The 16,790-nt window shown below is 34.9% G+C and overlaps 1 protein-coding gene across 1 annotated transcript; it reads left to right on the top strand.

Moving 5' to 3' along the window:
• Window positions 1–8,877: 8,877 nt before the first annotated feature.
• Window positions 8,878–15,935, top strand: LOC111991742 (long chain base biosynthesis protein 2d). Its single transcript, XM_024023540.2, has 12 exons — window positions 8,878–9,226; window positions 9,376–9,441; window positions 9,717–9,805; window positions 12,149–12,294; window positions 12,391–12,515; window positions 12,614–12,707; window positions 13,389–13,552; window positions 13,673–13,834; window positions 14,590–14,716; window positions 14,838–15,004; window positions 15,163–15,270; window positions 15,518–15,935. The coding sequence occupies exons 1-12, from the start codon at window positions 9,101–9,103 to the stop codon at window positions 15,611–15,613; spliced, it is 1,470 nt and encodes a 489-aa protein (XP_023879308.1). The 5' UTR covers window positions 8,878–9,100; the 3' UTR covers window positions 15,614–15,935.
• Window positions 15,936–16,790: the final 855 nt, after the last annotated feature.

Raw genomic sequence — 16,790 nt, 5'->3', positions numbered from 1 at the left:
CAAAATCTAGATCTGGGGTTTGGGGAGGGCTTTGAGCCTAAAGAGAAAAATTTTCATTTTGCAAGGTCCAATCTTGAGCGAATGTGACCTCAGACCATTTAAGTGTCTTGGGTACTTTAATTTGTGATCTTGGGGACTGTGGTACCATGAGGGTTCCTGAAGTCTTGATGTTTAAAGTGAGGGATTTCTAATATGTGGGTCATGAAGGGAAATTGTGAAATTAGGGAAACAATCAAAATGGATTGGTCCATTATTAAGACTAGTTTTGATGGTTCCTAAGAGACTATCATCAAACTTGACGTGTCTTGTGTCTCTCAGGGCCATAAGGATTGAACAATCAAACCTTCTTTGATTAAGGGCTTTACTCCTACCTGGACTAAGCCTATGAGTAGGAAGTTATGTCCATCTTTTCTATGGGTAGTTAAGGTTGATCGTGAAAGCAAATAACATGTCTCATATTCTTTGTTTATTCCATAAACTTGTTCTATGGTCTTAACATGGTAGTCTGTCTTAAAAGCTTTTTTAAGAGAGCAAGAAGACTTATAAATCTGATTGGTGGGGACTTTGGGGATGTTCCAATCAGAGCCAAGTTGGCCGATAATAGTTGTTAGTTACATTAATTTCATCTCAGTACATTAATTTCCCAGTTTTAAGAATTTCACTTTGCATACATTGGCAAGTTATACTGCCTATTTTTAGCATTACAATTATGTCTCCCATGGTCTTAGATGAACCAGCCCAAAAATACATAGATACCATCAGCAGAATTGATTTCCAAAAATGGCATTCTAAAGTTAAGATTGTCATTAGCAAAGATTTTAAATTTGAGGTTGTAGCCCTTATAGATTCTGACGCAGATCTCAATTACATCCAAGAAGGAATCATTCCCTCTAAGTATTTTGAACAAACTAAGGAACGATTGTCTTCAGCAAATGGTAGCAAGATGCAGATTAAATACAAAAGCCCATGTGTGCCAAGATAACACATTCTTCAAAACAACCTTTGTCTTAGTCAAAAATATGACAGACAGAGTAATCTTAGGAAATCCTTTCATGTGTCTGTTATTTCCATTCACTACAAATAGTGAAGGGATCACTACCCATCCTTTTGGTCAGCCAATTAAGTTTAAGTTTCTCAAAAGTCTAGAACCTCGAGAAATTAACAGTCTCCAAGATGTCTCCATCTCCAGAACTCTAAATCTGATCAATAGGAAAACTCAACATCTTAAATACCTTAAGGATGATTTAAGACCCAAGAAAATTGAGGAACAATTAACTTGTAAAACCATCCAAATCGAGATCAGAGAGTTTGAGGAAAAACTCAAGCAGGAAGTTTGCTCTGATCTTCCTACAGCCTTTTGGCGTAGAAAGAGACATGAAGTAGCTCTCCCATATGTCAAAGATTTTAGTGAAAAGGATATCCCAACCAAAGCCCGACCCATCCAAATGAGCCAGGAACTTATGGAATTTTGCAAAACATAAATAAATGACCTCCTTAGCAAAGGAATCATTAGGAACTCTAAATCACCTTGGTCTTGTTCAGCCTTTTATGTACAAAAAATGCTGAAATAGAAAGAGGAGTTCCTAGATTAGTCATCAACTACAAGCCCCTTAACAAAGTCTTAAAATGGATTAGGTATCCCATCCCTAACAAAAGAGACTTAGTTAATAGGCTTAGTAAGGCAGTCATCTTTAGTAAGTTTGACATGAAAAGTAGTTTCAGGCATATTCAGATCAGAGAGTCTGATAGAAATAAAATAGCATTTATTACACCCTTTGGACATTACAAATGGAACGTAATGCCTTTTGGTTTAAAGAATGCACCCAGTGAATTCCAAAACATCATGAATGACATTTTCAATCCTTTCTCCAGTCACTCTATTGTCTATATAGATGATGTACTCATATTCTCAGAATCTATTGAGCAACATTGGAAACATCTAAGATCCTTTCTCAATACAGTCAAGAGCAATGGTCTAGTGGTTTCATCCCCAAAAATCAAACTTTTTCAAACACATGTTCAATTCTTAGGTTTTGACATCCATCATGGGTTGATCAAGCCAATAGATAGAGCCATTCAGTTTGCAGACAAATTTCCAGATCAAATCTTAGACAAAACCCAGCTTCAAAGATTTTTAGGATCTTTCAACTACATCTCATATTTCTATCAAAATCTCAAACAAAAATGTAAACCACTTTTTGATAGACTTTGGACTAATCCACCTCCTTGGACTCTAGCTCATACATCAATTGTCCAAGAAATAAAAAAAAAATATGTTAAGACTCCCCCTTATTTAGGAATTCTCTCAATAAATTCCTTCAAGATTGTCCAAACAAATGCCTCTAACATTGGTTATGGTGGCATTCTCCTTCAGCGTACTAGTCTTAATTCCCCTGAACAAATAGTTTGTTTCCATTCTGAAATTTGGACTCCTACCCAGCTAAATTATAGTACTATTAAAAAAGAAATTTTATCTATAGTACTATGCATTTCAAAGTGATTTATTAAATCAAAAGTTTTTTATCAGAATTGATTGCAAATCTGCAAAACATGTTTTAGAAAAAGATGTCCAAAACATTGCATCAAAATAGATTTTTGCAAGGTGGCAAGCCATTCTCTCCGTTTTTGATTTCGATATAGAATTCATAGAAGGAACCCAAAATAGTATCCCTGATTTCCTTACTCATGAATTCTTGCAAAATCCAAACCAAGATGTCCAAAAAAAAGCTAGCACAACCCCAACCCCTAAAACTACCTAAACAATCACCCCCTAGCAATACTAGTTAGGCAAAAAACCCTAGCCAAATAGTCCCAGTTTCTCTTGTTTCCCTAACTAACCACTATGTGGTTTCTACAATCCCAAAACCAAACTATGAAAGACCACTCCTAACCTAACCTAGCTTTAGTTTTGCCTTAGTATCTCCAACACCTAGAGCAATAACCCCTTACACAGTAGATGATCCCTTTGGCCCCTTACAGTCCCAAAGATCATCCCAGCCTTCCAACAGAAAAAATAATTCTCCTTACATTAAGAAACCCTATATCCAGCATATCTTTTATATTGAACCACACATGACCCATATAAAAGACCCTTTAGCTCCAACAATGGAAGTTTTGCCACCAAATTGGCATTTTCTTCCAAAAACCCCAAAAAAATCTATCAAATTCTATAAGAGCATCCTCATCCAAGAAAACTCTACTTGAATAGAAGACATCAAGTCAAAATTAGACCCTTCAGTAGTCCTCTACCACAAGCTCATCATCACCAGGTTCATCAGCTGCAAAAGAATGGGGCCAACACCCCTCCCTGCTTCGAACATTAGAAGGCTCAGGAATCCAATATAGTTATTATGACTACATGAACGCATTTGAAAAGATTTTATTATATCAAAATAATAATTTTGAGCATTCATGGTTCTTAATGTTTGACAAAAATTTCAACAATCAAGTCCCAACATGGTTCCTAAAGTGGTGGGAAATGTTTGGGTCAATTCCTCAGATCTTTCCAAGTTAATCATCACAGTTCCCAGTTTCTAGCAATCTTGCACATGCCCATCAGGTATAAAATCCATTAGATTAGCATGTGGACCTATGCAATCAGCAACAATATACTAAACAGAGAGTTCTCAGTAAAATGGTGGGATAGTCTCAAAATTGATCTAGTCATTGATCAAATAAATAAGGATTTCCCTCTTCCAATTCACAGAGCCATTACCCAGAAGACAAGGTCCTAGTCCAGCCTAGAATCCGTCTTAGTCGCCGGAAAATCTAGTAGAGAATTAAAAGATCTTGCAAACCAATTGTTCTTCCAGGCTTCCCAGTTAGAATAAACGGAAAAGACTTCTCCTGCCTCTTCTGAAGCATCTACCAGTCACCATCCATTTGACCCTTTCTAAGATTCTCAAGATCCCTATGAGAGCCATAATTTGGACAGTCCCTAGACTATTCTGGTAGCACCAGTCACTACTTAGAATAGCTCCAAACAGCCCCAAATTTCGACCACTATTCAGAATAGTACCAACAGACAAAATACTATTCATAAACAGTACCAACTGACATAAGAAAACAGAAACAGTGCCAGCCGACACTAAAAGACGAAAGTGAACAGTTTGCTATGGGTTTCGTCTTCTTTCGGGGAAAAGTAATTTACCCCCTTTGTTCAGAACTGCAGGAATATTCAGAGGTCACGAGGCTCCCTCTATTCAGAGGTCATGAGGCTCCCCCGAAAGAATCCTAAGCTCTTTTCCTAGTCTATATAAAGGAGTTGAAGTTCCCTTTGAAAGCAGGATTGGTTCAACAAAATCCCTTTTTACAAAATCCTTTTGCAATCTTGTATTAGGAATTTCCAATCCTGTAATCAAATGGCTTTTATATTTTCATGCATCCAATGTAATATCATGGCATCAGTTGGCTTTAGTTTTCTCTACATTCAATTATATATATATATATATATATAAGACAACCCATTAAATTACAATACTTTTTAAAAAAAAAATAACTATTCTATTTTATAATTACGTTATTCATCACCAAATGGTTAAATGGGAATACTCCCTTTGTCCCAGTTTGTTTGTCCTCTATTATATTTTGGGCTGACCCAAAATATTGTTCTATTTCTAAAAGTAAAAGTCATTAATTTAATAATGTTCTTATTATATCCCTACTTTATTTTCAAAACTATTTGAAAAAGAAAAATAACAAATATTTTTTTAAAAAAATCAATTTAATTGGGGCATCTTTTTAGTTACCTCATTAAGAATAACTCTTTTAAAAATAAAAAATAAAAAAAAAAAGCTGATAAATTTATTTAAATGTAGTTTTGTAAACTTATACATTTTTATAAGGCACAATAAATGATGTTCTCTTAAAAATTTTGACTTTTCAAACAAGAAAAACAAATTGGGATGGAGGGAGTTGTAAATTGCAACATATGTTAGTAAGTAGTATATACATGCATTATCACCTTTAAGCGACATGTGACACTATTCCTCCATATATATAGGTTTTTTTTTAAGGATTCGTTTTATCAAACACTAGTCGCTAACTCGTGTGATGCTCAGAAAAATTATTGACTCTAAAAAAAAAATCTAACAATGAGTAAATAGACATTTTCCTAGTTAGTAAATTGCAATATATATTAGTTAGTAGTATATACATGCATTATCACCTTTAAGTGACATGTGACACTATTCCTCCATATATATAGGTTTTTTTTTAAGGATTCGTTTTATCAAACACTAGTCGCTAACTCGTGTGATGCTCAGAAAAACTATTGACTCTAAAAAAAAATCCAACAATGAGTAAATAGACATTTTCCTAGTTAGTATTTTTTTTTTTTAAAAAAAAGATAAAAAAGTATTTAACTTCTATGCTTTTCCATAGTTTAGAAGTGTTGTCTAACATTGAAGGTTATTAAGTTACAAGTGCATAGTTACTGAAACTTACAAAGTAATTTACAATTATTAAATTAATAAAGCAAAACTTCCAATAGTTATATACACATACTCAAAACTAATATAAACTGCAAATATATAAACAAAGATCTTGATATGAGGAAGACACACCAAGTTTCAAATTTGAGTAGCAATATGACTTTCTCACAGTAATGACAATATAGATAATTCAAAACATGGAACAATATCAAAATTATAATATCTGATTCCATTATCTTTTATGTTGAATCCAAACAAATAATTAATTGAAATTAATCCAAACAAATAATTAATTAACCAAAAATCATAGCTTTTAATAAGAAAACAAAAAATCACATGAACCTAAATAAAAAGTATTTAAAGTGAAGAATTAAGATCAACCTGTTGAGACGCAAATACCAAAAATCTCAAGACTTAAAACTTCAAAATTTATAGAATACCCAAATTCTACTTCAAAACCAAACCAAATTCAACAAATTTATATATAACATACCAAATAAAAATTTATCGTTCCCTAGGCTAGAAGACATAGGTTGCAGTTTTCTTTTTTCTTTTTCTTTTTTTTGAAAAAATAGAGATGCTTTATCTACCATGTCCAATATAAAAAAAAAATAATTAGTAAAAGTTTCAACCCAAAAACTAAACCCATGAAAACAATGTCAATATATATATATATATATATAGAGAGAGAGAGAGAGAGAGAGAGAGAGAGAGAGAGAGAGATTAACCCAAATACTTAAAAGAAAATCAATTCTAAACATAACAAAAGAATAAGATAGAAAGAAAATCTCATGCACATATNAGAGTGGTAGGGAAGGCTCTACACATTATTTCATCTGGAACTCCTTGAAGATGCATAGTGGTCTTGAAGGTGGCAATGTGGTCAAAAGGATCTCGATTCCCATCGTATGAATCTAAAGAAGGCATTTTAAACTTCGGTGGCAGGGGATGGCCATTGATGGAAGCCGTAAAGGGAGAATCAGTTCTATGAACCAAATCTTCTACTGGGTTCGCCCTCCTCATATTCTCCTTCATTTCGTCCATGGCCTTCTTCATCTGATCCATCTCTTTCTTCAAGTCAGACGCCCTTCGCGAAGTGGTATCCCTTGATTGACTCCCATGCTGAAAGTTCTCTCTGCCCTCTTGACCCTGAGTTTGCCCTTCTTCTTCATGCTCTTGATGTGTTTGCCTTCTTAAGTTAACCTCTCTTCATAAGTCCTGATTCTGGCGAGTTAACTCCGCCATCGCAGCCGCTATAGAGTGCATATGTTGGACAGACGGGGCCTGCATATCCGGTGCAGATTGGCGATTGCGATGAGGATTACTCAACGCGTCCCTACTCTGCTGAGGGCCTGGGCTAGTTGCCCTTGATCTAGTCCGAACCATTTCAACCCTTTCACGAGAGAAAGAAATCGCAGAACTAAACAAGTTCAATAGCGACAAATACGTTCCCCACAGACGGCGCCAACTGATAATTCTGGAAAATCAGTTGGGTTGGAAATCTTCGAACTTCGACAATCTTCAGGGTCAAGTCCTGTAAAACCAAATTCAATCAGAGAAAAGACTGGTGGAGGCCAGCCTATGGTCCTCCGATGATGAAGTTAGTGGGCTGGAATCGAAAGGAAAAAACTTCTGAGTGTTTATTCTTCTCTTCTCAAAAGAAAAATCTAAATCCCTTACCTCTCCGTAGAAATGCGTTTATATAGTGCATGGAACGGTTATTTGCTCTGATAACCGTTCCTATTGTCGAGGAATTCACCAAAGTCGGAGGTAACTTCCATAACTTCCATGGAAGTTACTTTATCTGAACCGTTGTCTTATCACAAACATTGGAGGCTTCGGTTTATAGGTAAGGTTTTAAGTTTAGAATATTTGGCTCGTCCGTCCCCACTTGAGGGCGGACGTGCCTCAGCATAAACATGCTTGCCTTGTTCGTCCTTCGGGACGGACGAGGCCTCGTCCGTCCTCTCCCAATTTAAGACGGACGAGGCTTGCTGGGTATGGACGAGGTAATATGGCTGCGCCCTTCCTTCTTTCTTTTTCTTAGGACGAGACATATGGACGATTTTTAAGGTGGTAGTTTATAGCATCATCAACTAACAATAGTTAAGCTTTTGTAAAAAGATTATTATAAAAGTTTAGAATATTTCATTAATAATATAAATAAAGGGGAATGTTAATTTCTTCAAACATTAAGGGACGATAGTGTTTTCTGGCTTCAATTTTAGGGTGAAGTGTCATTCCTCCAAATATCAAGAGAGGAAAGTGTAAATATCCCAATATTTTATAAACTAATATCCATAAAGCATACATTAACTTTTCTCATAAATAAATTATATCTATGTTTATTCTATTATTTTGTAGCTCAACAATTTGGCCCATTTTTATTTGGCTCATGGGCGATGTGAGTTGAGCATGAATGGGTTTTGACTCGTCAATGAATCATATACATGTGAAACTACATGTAGTAAAAATACCATATACCCCCTGTTACCATGGTTTTGAAAATCAGATCATTAGAGAATTAGAAAATGGCCTGGTTTCCAATTTTTACTAGACAAGATTATAGTCTAGTACCTGATTGAGTTGACCTTGACTAGTCCAATCTAGTTTTTAAAACTATGCTCATTGCAAATACCCCATCATGATGAGATCTTGTAATGGCTCCCCCTCCTCAACCCCCCCCCCCTTCTCCCCCCAAAAAAAATCCAACCAAAATAAAAAAAAAAAAAAAAAAACCCTTGTTTCATAATTTGAAGCTTAAAGTACATTTTTGGCTCTTAAAAATTGAAATTGTTTTCATTTTGACTCTTCATGTTTAGCTTTTGTTTTCATATTGGCTAGGTCATATATTTCTATTGGTAATACGATTGTTAAATGTTAGATACGGTATTCATTAAACCATATCACCTATATAATGTCAAGAGTCACCAAATTACTAATAGAATTGGGCAATAAAGCTAATATGAAAATAAAATTAAACATGAATGACTTACATGAAAATTTTGAAACGTAAAAGGTCGAAATAAAAGTAACCACTACTTTAATGCTATGTTTGGTTGGGGTAAAAAGGAGGGGAATTCTAGCATTTTGCCCTTATTTTTAAAAAAATTTAGCAATATTTCTCTATTTTGAAACTATATAGGCTTATATCCTTGTTTTGAAACTCAATTGTATCAAAATCGAGTTTCAATGTAAAACTTGATTTTCTACAAATCAAGTATGGGGCAATCAAACTTAGTATAAAAAATATTTTTAATAAAATTTTATGTAAAAATAAAATAAAAACTTGTATTTTTTATTTAAATAATACTAAAACATTCTTAAAACAGTGTATTATCAAATATTCGAAAGATATTAGTTTTTATTTTTTGAGGGGTCCGAAACATATTAGTTATCGAACATAACATGCCCTATTAATAATTCTCTATTGTCCCAACAATTCCCATTCTCGGTCCAAAGTGCAATTTTCTTTAATTTGAAATGTCAAAGGTTGTGTAAATTTCAGAAGGCGGCGCCCGCCATTGGGTCCCAAAATACAGAGAAACACCAACGTCCAACTCGGAAACGAAGGATTACCTTATCTCTCTCATCTGCAACTGCAACTGCAACTGCAACTTCAAGCTCGAAGTTCCTGATTCCTTAAACCTAGCAGAAGTTGGTCGAAAATGATAACTATTCCATATGTTACCGCGTTGGCCACATACTTCAGCTACGGTTTGCTCTTCGTTTTCGGTCATATTAGAGACCTCTTCCGAAAAATCACCGGCTGTTTCAGCTCTAACAACCTTCAGGCTCGACTTCGCTTAATACTATTTTACCTATTACTAGTTTTGTTTTGTTTTCTTTTCTATTTGTGCGTGCGTGCGTGCGTGCGTGTGTGTGTGTGTGTGTGTGTTAATGGGCCATTCTTTGCGTCAATGAAATGCTTTTTGTGAATCAGGGTTACGCTCCAATTTGCTTAGGAAACGAGGATTTTTATCAACGCAGGTTATATCAACGAATTCGGGTATTTCGGTTTCTTACTTAACTAGCTATATGCCTTCGTTTGCCTACTTTTTCATATTGAATCTCCACGACCAATTGGGTTTTGAACACACAATCTTACCTTCACTGTAGGGGAGGAGGTGTCATTTAAATCTAGTACCAAATGTCTGATTTTTACATACTGTTATTGGTGTAAAATTTTCATATTGACTTGTGTACTTTAACGGGACTTATTTATTTATTTAAATAATTGTTTTTATATATAAAGTGGTGTGATGCATGTATTTCTCTGGGCAGGACTGTTTTGAGCGTCCAATAGCAAGTGCTCCTGATGCTTGGTTTGATTTGGTTGAACGCTTCTCCAATGACAGTAACAAGACCCTAGAGTAAGAATCCCATTTTGTATTAAACTAGATGATGTCCCCTTTTGGTTGAAATCAATTTTATGTATATTAAGACCATCATATCATACTTATTTTGTAGTACAATATTTTATGTTTGCCCACAATTTTTTTGAATACTTTGAAAATTTATTTTCTTAATTCATATTTTATTTTAAAAAATTATATAACAATATAAAACTATAACATATTATAATATTTACTGTTAAAAGTATATTTTATTTTTTAAATTGATTAAATGATTTTGAAATCTATAAATAATAATTTAAAGCATTAAATACTTTTATATTCTAAAATTGTACAAATTTACACAACCTCTTAGGCTGCGTTTGAATCGGTGGTAATCAATTTCCGGAAATCATTTTCCACATTTTCCGCGTGTTTGGCAGTTACGGAAAATTCTATTTTCCGGAAATTCACTTCCTATTTTCCCTTAGACAACGGAAATGCATTTCCGTTCCTATTTTCACTTCAATTGATTTCCGGAGAGAGAGAGAGAGAGAGAGAGAGAGAGAGAGGCAGAAGAGACAGCTCGGCGAGACCGAGACCCATCGGCGAGACCCAGACCCATCGGCGAGACCCAGCGAGCGCCGATCGTCGATCGCCCTTCCAGACCCAGTGATCGTCGATCGTCTATCGCACTTCCAGCGACTCGCACCGCGAACCAGACCCAGCGACTCGCCGATTGTCGCGCCTTCGACCTTCGACCCAGCAACTCGCACCGCGAACTCGACCCAATGACTCGCCAATCGTCGTGCCTTCGACCTTTGACCCAGACCCAACGACTCGCACCACGAACCCACGCCATCGCCTCACCCGCCTTCGCCTCACCACACCGACGACCCAAACCCATCTCAGTTTTTTTTTTTTTAAAGTTTGATTGTTGTTGTTATGTTGTTGTTGCTGAAATTTGTTGCCGGAATTTTTTGTTGAATTGGCTGTGATGTTGAAATTTTTTGTAATAAAATTTGTTTGGATGCTGAGAAAATGTGAAAAATTTTCCGAAAAATAGCATTTTTAGAATACATCCAAACACATGAAAATATTTTCCACAACAATTTTCATAATTCAACCAAACACTTAAAAATATTTTCCTTTTCCAGAAAATAACATTTCCGGAAAATATGTATTTTCCGGAAAACGTTTTACACGAAACAAACACAGCCTTAAATACTTTTTCAATTACTCTATTCTCACAACCAAATATGGAGATCTCAATGTAAACACCCAACTCATTGTCTCAATGAAATTACGGAAATTATTTGTAAGTATTAACATAAAGAGAACATGATTAAACAAAGAGAAATTGGCTAAAAACACATTTATTTATCAAAATTTAATAGTTTTTATTTGGGCTTCCGTACCCTTTAAAAAAACTGAAAATAATTTGAAATCATCATCAATTTTTATTTTTATCACTATGGCTCATACTGCATTAAATAGCAGTAAAAAAAACTACAAATTATGAGTTCTAACACAAATTTTTTTTTTTTTTTTTGGAAAAAAAAATAGTGAACTTCATAAATAATCAATTAAAATGTTTCTTTTTCTTTAGTTCTAAAACAAAATACATTTATGACTTTCCCAAACCAAAATCTCAAACACCCAAAAACTCAAAACAAATTACAACTTTCACAAAATCCAAAATGTTTGACTATAACATCAAATTGTAAGCTACCATCACTAATTAAAAAACTCAAGCTCCCTTCCGTTGTTAGAGCCTACTCACATAGGTTAGAATTAAATGGTACTACAATGTTGGAGTTACATAGGTGTCATTGAAAGGTTGAAAGTAAATGACATTGTTTTTTATTTAAGTGTATTTGAGGTGGGATAGCATGAAGGGTTATAGGTATGTGTATATAAAGGAGTAAAAGTGGAAATGGTTAATGGAAATGCAAAGAGTTTTTTTGTGTGTGTGAGAGAGAAGAAAAGTCTTAAAACATTGAACCAAATGAAATAAATAGTAGTCTTAAAACATTGAATAAAAAATGTAACAAAAAGTAATCTTAAAACATTGAATCAAAGGAAATAAAGAGTCTATATTTCAATTCTTTTCATAAAGTGTGTCACATGGTAGAACTACATGCTTTCCTGCATGAGATCTCTGCTTTTATATATATATTGATATTGATGATCGAAGCCTTATTATATCAGTAGCATAGAATGTCTAATGTAGCTCAGTAGCATAACCCAATTCTCCTGTTAAGGTTAACTTGGATTTGAATTCCCCTCCCCACTCCTTGTAAAAAAAATAGTTGTATAGATTTTTGGTCATTGTCTTTCTGTAAGCTGTTGTATTGATGTTGTCTAGTTCTCTTGACGCAGACGAACCACAAGGATACGTAGATGCCTAAATTTGGGGTCATACAGCTACCTTGGCTTTGCCGCACCAGATGAATACTGCACACCCCGGGCTACTGATTCATTGAACAAGTATTCACCAAGCACCTGTAGTAGCCGGGTAGATGGAGGTGGGTTATTGTGTTGCAAGAATTTTAATTTGATTTTTTTATTTTTTTGGTCTTTCCTTCTTTTGAGAAGTTTCACTATTACGGTTTTGCCAACAGGCACTACTGTATTGCATAAAGAATTGGAGAAGCATGTTGCAAACTTTCTTGGGAAACAAGATGCGATAGTTTTTGGCATGGGATATGTAACAAACTCTGCTATCCTTCCAGTCTTGATTGGGAAGGTACGTATGTGCAGTTAAACAATTAAAGCACCTGGTAAAAGAGTGTTTTTAATTTTTCTTGCAAGTGATTTTGAGCTGTGTACAATGTTAATATGCAGGGAGGTTTGATTATCAGTGATTCTCTGAACCATTGCTCCATTGTCAATGGTGCAAGAGGATCTGGAGCTACAATTCGTGTTTTTCAGCATAACAGTAAGTATATGTAGTGTTTGTCTGTATAAAAAAATAGAGATTTTAAAATGTGCATTTTGAAAATAAGAGAGTATTTGTAATAATCAATTACTTAAACAGGACTTTGTCATTCAAATACATAGCCAAGTAGAGTGTGTCATGAAACAAACTCAAATTTTTACTTCCAAAACAACTAAAAATGTTAAGCCAAACTAAAATTATACCAAAATTGTAAGTGAGAGAGACGACATGTGATGAAGAATCAAAATACCAAAACATATCAACTAAAAGTAGACCTGCAAGAAAGAATCAGAAATTCACTGCAAAAAGAAGAAAATTGAAGCAAGAAAGATAGTAATCACCTTTGTTGTTGTGGGTAGAACATGAAATCAATGGAAGAAAGGTGCAGAGAGAGTAATAGAAAATTTATAGAAACAAAGACACAGCAAAAATATGTTAACAAAGGGAGAAGAAGGATTGGTGGAAGTGTAATGGTAAGGTGACTTATGATGGGGAGAAGAAGAATCAAGAAAGGTTACTGACATGGCATAACAAGAGAATAAAAAAATTGATTGCAAATCCTCCATTATTATATATTGTATAGATTGTCAGTATGAGGCTTCTTTTGGATGCAAATTATACTTCCAAGAATGTGCTTTTGAGTTTATTACTTATGTTTCTCCTTCTCCAACTTGTGTACAGCACCCTCTCACTTGGAGGAAGTTTTGAGAGAGCAAATTTCTGAGGGACAACCGAGGACTCATAGACCCTGGAAGAAGATAGTTGTTATTGTTGAGGGAATCTATAGCATGGAAGGGGACTTCTGCAAACTTCCTGAGATTGTTGCAATCTGCAAAAAATATAAGGTTGTGCAAGATGGTAGCTTTAATAGATGAACTCAACTTTCATGATTTTTAAGTAACCATAATGAGGTTCAGCTTTTTAACTTTTCTTGTCATTCTTATAATCTTTCTGCTGCTTCATAGGCATATACATATTTGGATGAGGCCCACAGCATTGGAGCCATAGGAAAAACAGGAAGAGGTGTTTGTGAGCTCTTAGGTGTGGATCCTGCCGATGTAGATATAATGATGGGAACTTTTACCAAGTCATTTGGATCATGTGGCGGCTACATTGCAGGATCCAAGGTTGCTTTTCACCATTTTAAGTATACTTTAAATCTGCTGAACAGCGTTGATCACAATCTGGCCAAAATAAATAGAAAGCACAATATATACCATCATTTGCAGTTATTTCAATTTTTAACTTCCTGAATTGATATAAGTCAAGGTCAGTGATAATTTGAGAGACTTGTCATTCATTTGTACCCTCCTTCATATAAATTGTATTTTACTTATATTTCTTGTTTATTGTCCAACTCTAAGTCTAGAGCTCAAAGCTGATTCATAGGAACCCTGTTATGTTGTTAACATACCTATGACTGACTACAGATTCAGAGAGCGTCATAAAATTTAGTTGAGGCTGAGTTGTGTGGACCTTGTGGACTTTTAGTGGTTTTCTTGGGTTAGCCAAATTACGCATTGAAGGAATTTCAAACTTTGAGATCATGTATTTTTTTTATCAGTCATAAACTTTACATGAATTGTGAGATTGCCCTCTAAGTACTCTACTGGATCCGGTATTGAGAAAAATGTAGTAGTGATAGGAAAGCCACTGTATCCATTACAATACACAATTGTCATGTTCCGATATTACATGTAGAACAGGCGTCAAGGACTAAGAACAAGTCTGTTATGTTTTCAATAAAATTCAAATCTTTGATATTCAAATGTCAACTTTATGTAAAGTCATTTTCTCTTAGAATTGTCAATATATAGTTGAGTAAAAAACATTTGAAGTCTGAGTTGCATTTAATGCAGTTGAAACTTGATTTTTTCTTCAGGAGCTTATTCAATACTTGAAATACACTTGCCCTGCTCATCTGTATGCAACCTCAATGTCACCACCAGCGGCAGAACAAATAATATCTGCCATAAAGGTTATTCTTGGAGAGGATGGGACCAGTAGAGGTTTGAACTTTTTTCCTTTGGTATACTTCATTTTAACTTTTACTGCTTGGACTTCATTATTATCCAAAGCTTACTCCTGCTTTATATGAATACAATTTAATGAGCTTCTGTTTCCTTGTAGGTGCCCAAAAACTTGCTCGAGTACGGGAGAATAGCAACTTCTTCAGGTCGGAACTGCAGAAAATGGGTTTCGAGGTTCTTGGTGATAATGATTCGCCAGTAATGCCAATTATGCTTTACAATCCAGCAAAAATCCCTGCTTTTTCACGAGAGTGTCTCAAGCGGAATGTGAGTCCATCCATCCCGGATATGTTCCCTGATATATATATATATATATATTTTTTTTTTTGAGAATTTTTCCCTGATATTATATATATATATATATATATTTATTTATTATTATTATTTTTTAACTGTATATGTTAATTTAAATGATGCTGTCGCAGGTGGCTGTCGTGGTAGTTTCATTTCCAGCAACCCCGCTGCTGTTGGCAAGAGCTCGTATATGCTTATCTGCTTCTCATACCAAGGAAGAGCTGCTCAAAGCCTTGGAGGTAAATTCTAATATAACCTTTTCCTCATTTCTGGCTGTAATTTTGGTCATTTCAGTGCTTATCCTCTTTAATTCTTATTTCCTACGTGTTCATAGTTGCAAATGCATTCTTTTCCAGTATAGGCTTAGGCTTTTAGTACACTCTTCTTGTATTTATCCAAGGAAGTAAAGGTTGTGCAGGAACAATTATATATGTTATATTAGACTATTAGTACATTCTTGATTTTGAAATTTGTTTTCTTTTCCAGGTAATAAGTCAGGTTGGTGATCTGTTGGGTATAAAATACTTTGGTGCTGAACCAAAGAAGCATCAACAAGAGGAGAAGATGAAGAAGTTGGAATGAAGGAAAACTTTTTGCCTCAATTGTCAGTTATGAGCACTAAGCATCCAGCAAGGGTTAAGGTTAATGAAGCTGGAGTGTGAAATACAACCTTTTGCCTTGCTTGGTATTTTCCTTTAAGCTGACTTCTGGCATCACCTGCAGTGACCTGCCCTATTGTGTAATTTGTTGTATTTACTGTAATATAAGCTCATACCTTGCTCTAAGTGGATCCAACTCTAAGAGATCCTCATTGTTCATTTGTATAAGTGTAAATTGAGTCTCATATCCTGGTAGGACTATATCTTTTTGTTTGAATTAGATATTACTAATTTTCCCATAAAAATCTTATAAACTGAAGTGAGCAATTAAAAAAAATAGTTGAAGTGACACAAACCGCATTGATTGCTACGCATGCTCGTTAAGTTATCTACTTCTATCTTGTCTTTCAATGATTGATACAGCTGTGAATGGATTTGATTTGTGGGAACTTACATCATCTACTTGGTACCTCTTTTGAGAGCTCACCAGTTCCTTAAGTTATCTACTTCTACCTTTCTTCCAAGTAGATAACACAAATCAAAAGAGTGTACTGGGTACCTCTTTTGGTTTTAATTTGTGTGGAGTCGCCAATTATTTTTTATTTACAAAAAAAATAAGAAAAAAGAACTATAAAAATACAAAAGTATATGGCTGAATTGCATCAAATTCTCATTTATTGAAATGTGTAAAATTGGTAGAAATTACATAGCTTTGGTCTTGTTGATGCCTATTTTGGCAAAAAGGCCCAATGACAAGAAAAAGCCTAACAATATTAAAGGGGTGAAGAAAGGAGAATTAGCAAAGTAAGAAAAAACCATAAGCCCGAATGACAGGAATGATGGTATATAGGCCTGTAAAATAGTAAAAAGACCCCAAGGATAGCAAATGGGCCCATGGGAACCCCAAAGAAGGAAGTAGCAAGCCCATGAGAGTCATAAGAAGTAGAAAGTAAGCAAAAAGGGGCCGGAGGAGCCCAAAGAGAGGGATTAGTAAATGGGATTGGTTCAAATACCAATAAATCCGAAAGCAAAGGATATGGTAATTAGGCCGGAGAAGCCCGAAAGATTTAGCAAAAGGCCATGAGAATGAAAGAAAGAGATGGGCCAAGGAAGCCCCAAGGAATGCAACAGGCTGAGGATGCCCAAAGGGATAAAATGAG

Source organism: Quercus suber, unplaced genomic scaffold, assembly GCF_002906115.3.
Source record: "Quercus suber isolate HL8 unplaced genomic scaffold, Cork oak 2.0 scaffold_758, whole genome shotgun sequence".
NCBI lineage: Eukaryota > Viridiplantae > Streptophyta > Magnoliopsida > Fagales > Fagaceae > Quercus > Quercus suber.
This window is presented reverse-complemented; position numbering and strand designations above follow the sequence as displayed.

What these genes read in the sequence shown, in the direction of transcription:
- LOC111991742 (XM_024023540.2), top strand. Translation starts at nt 9,101, where the DNA reads ATGATAACTATTCCATATGTTACCGCGTTGGCCACATACTTCAGCTAC. An exon ending in TCAGCTCTAACAACCTTCAG is followed by an intron (nt 9,227 to 9,375) that starts GCTCGACTTCGC and finishes TTTGTGAATCAG; the next exon opens with GGTTACGCTCCAATTTGCTT. An exon ending in TAGTAGCCGGGTAGATGGAG is followed by an intron (nt 12,295 to 12,390) that starts GTGGGTTATTGT and finishes TTTTGCCAACAG; the next exon opens with GCACTACTGTATTGCATAAA.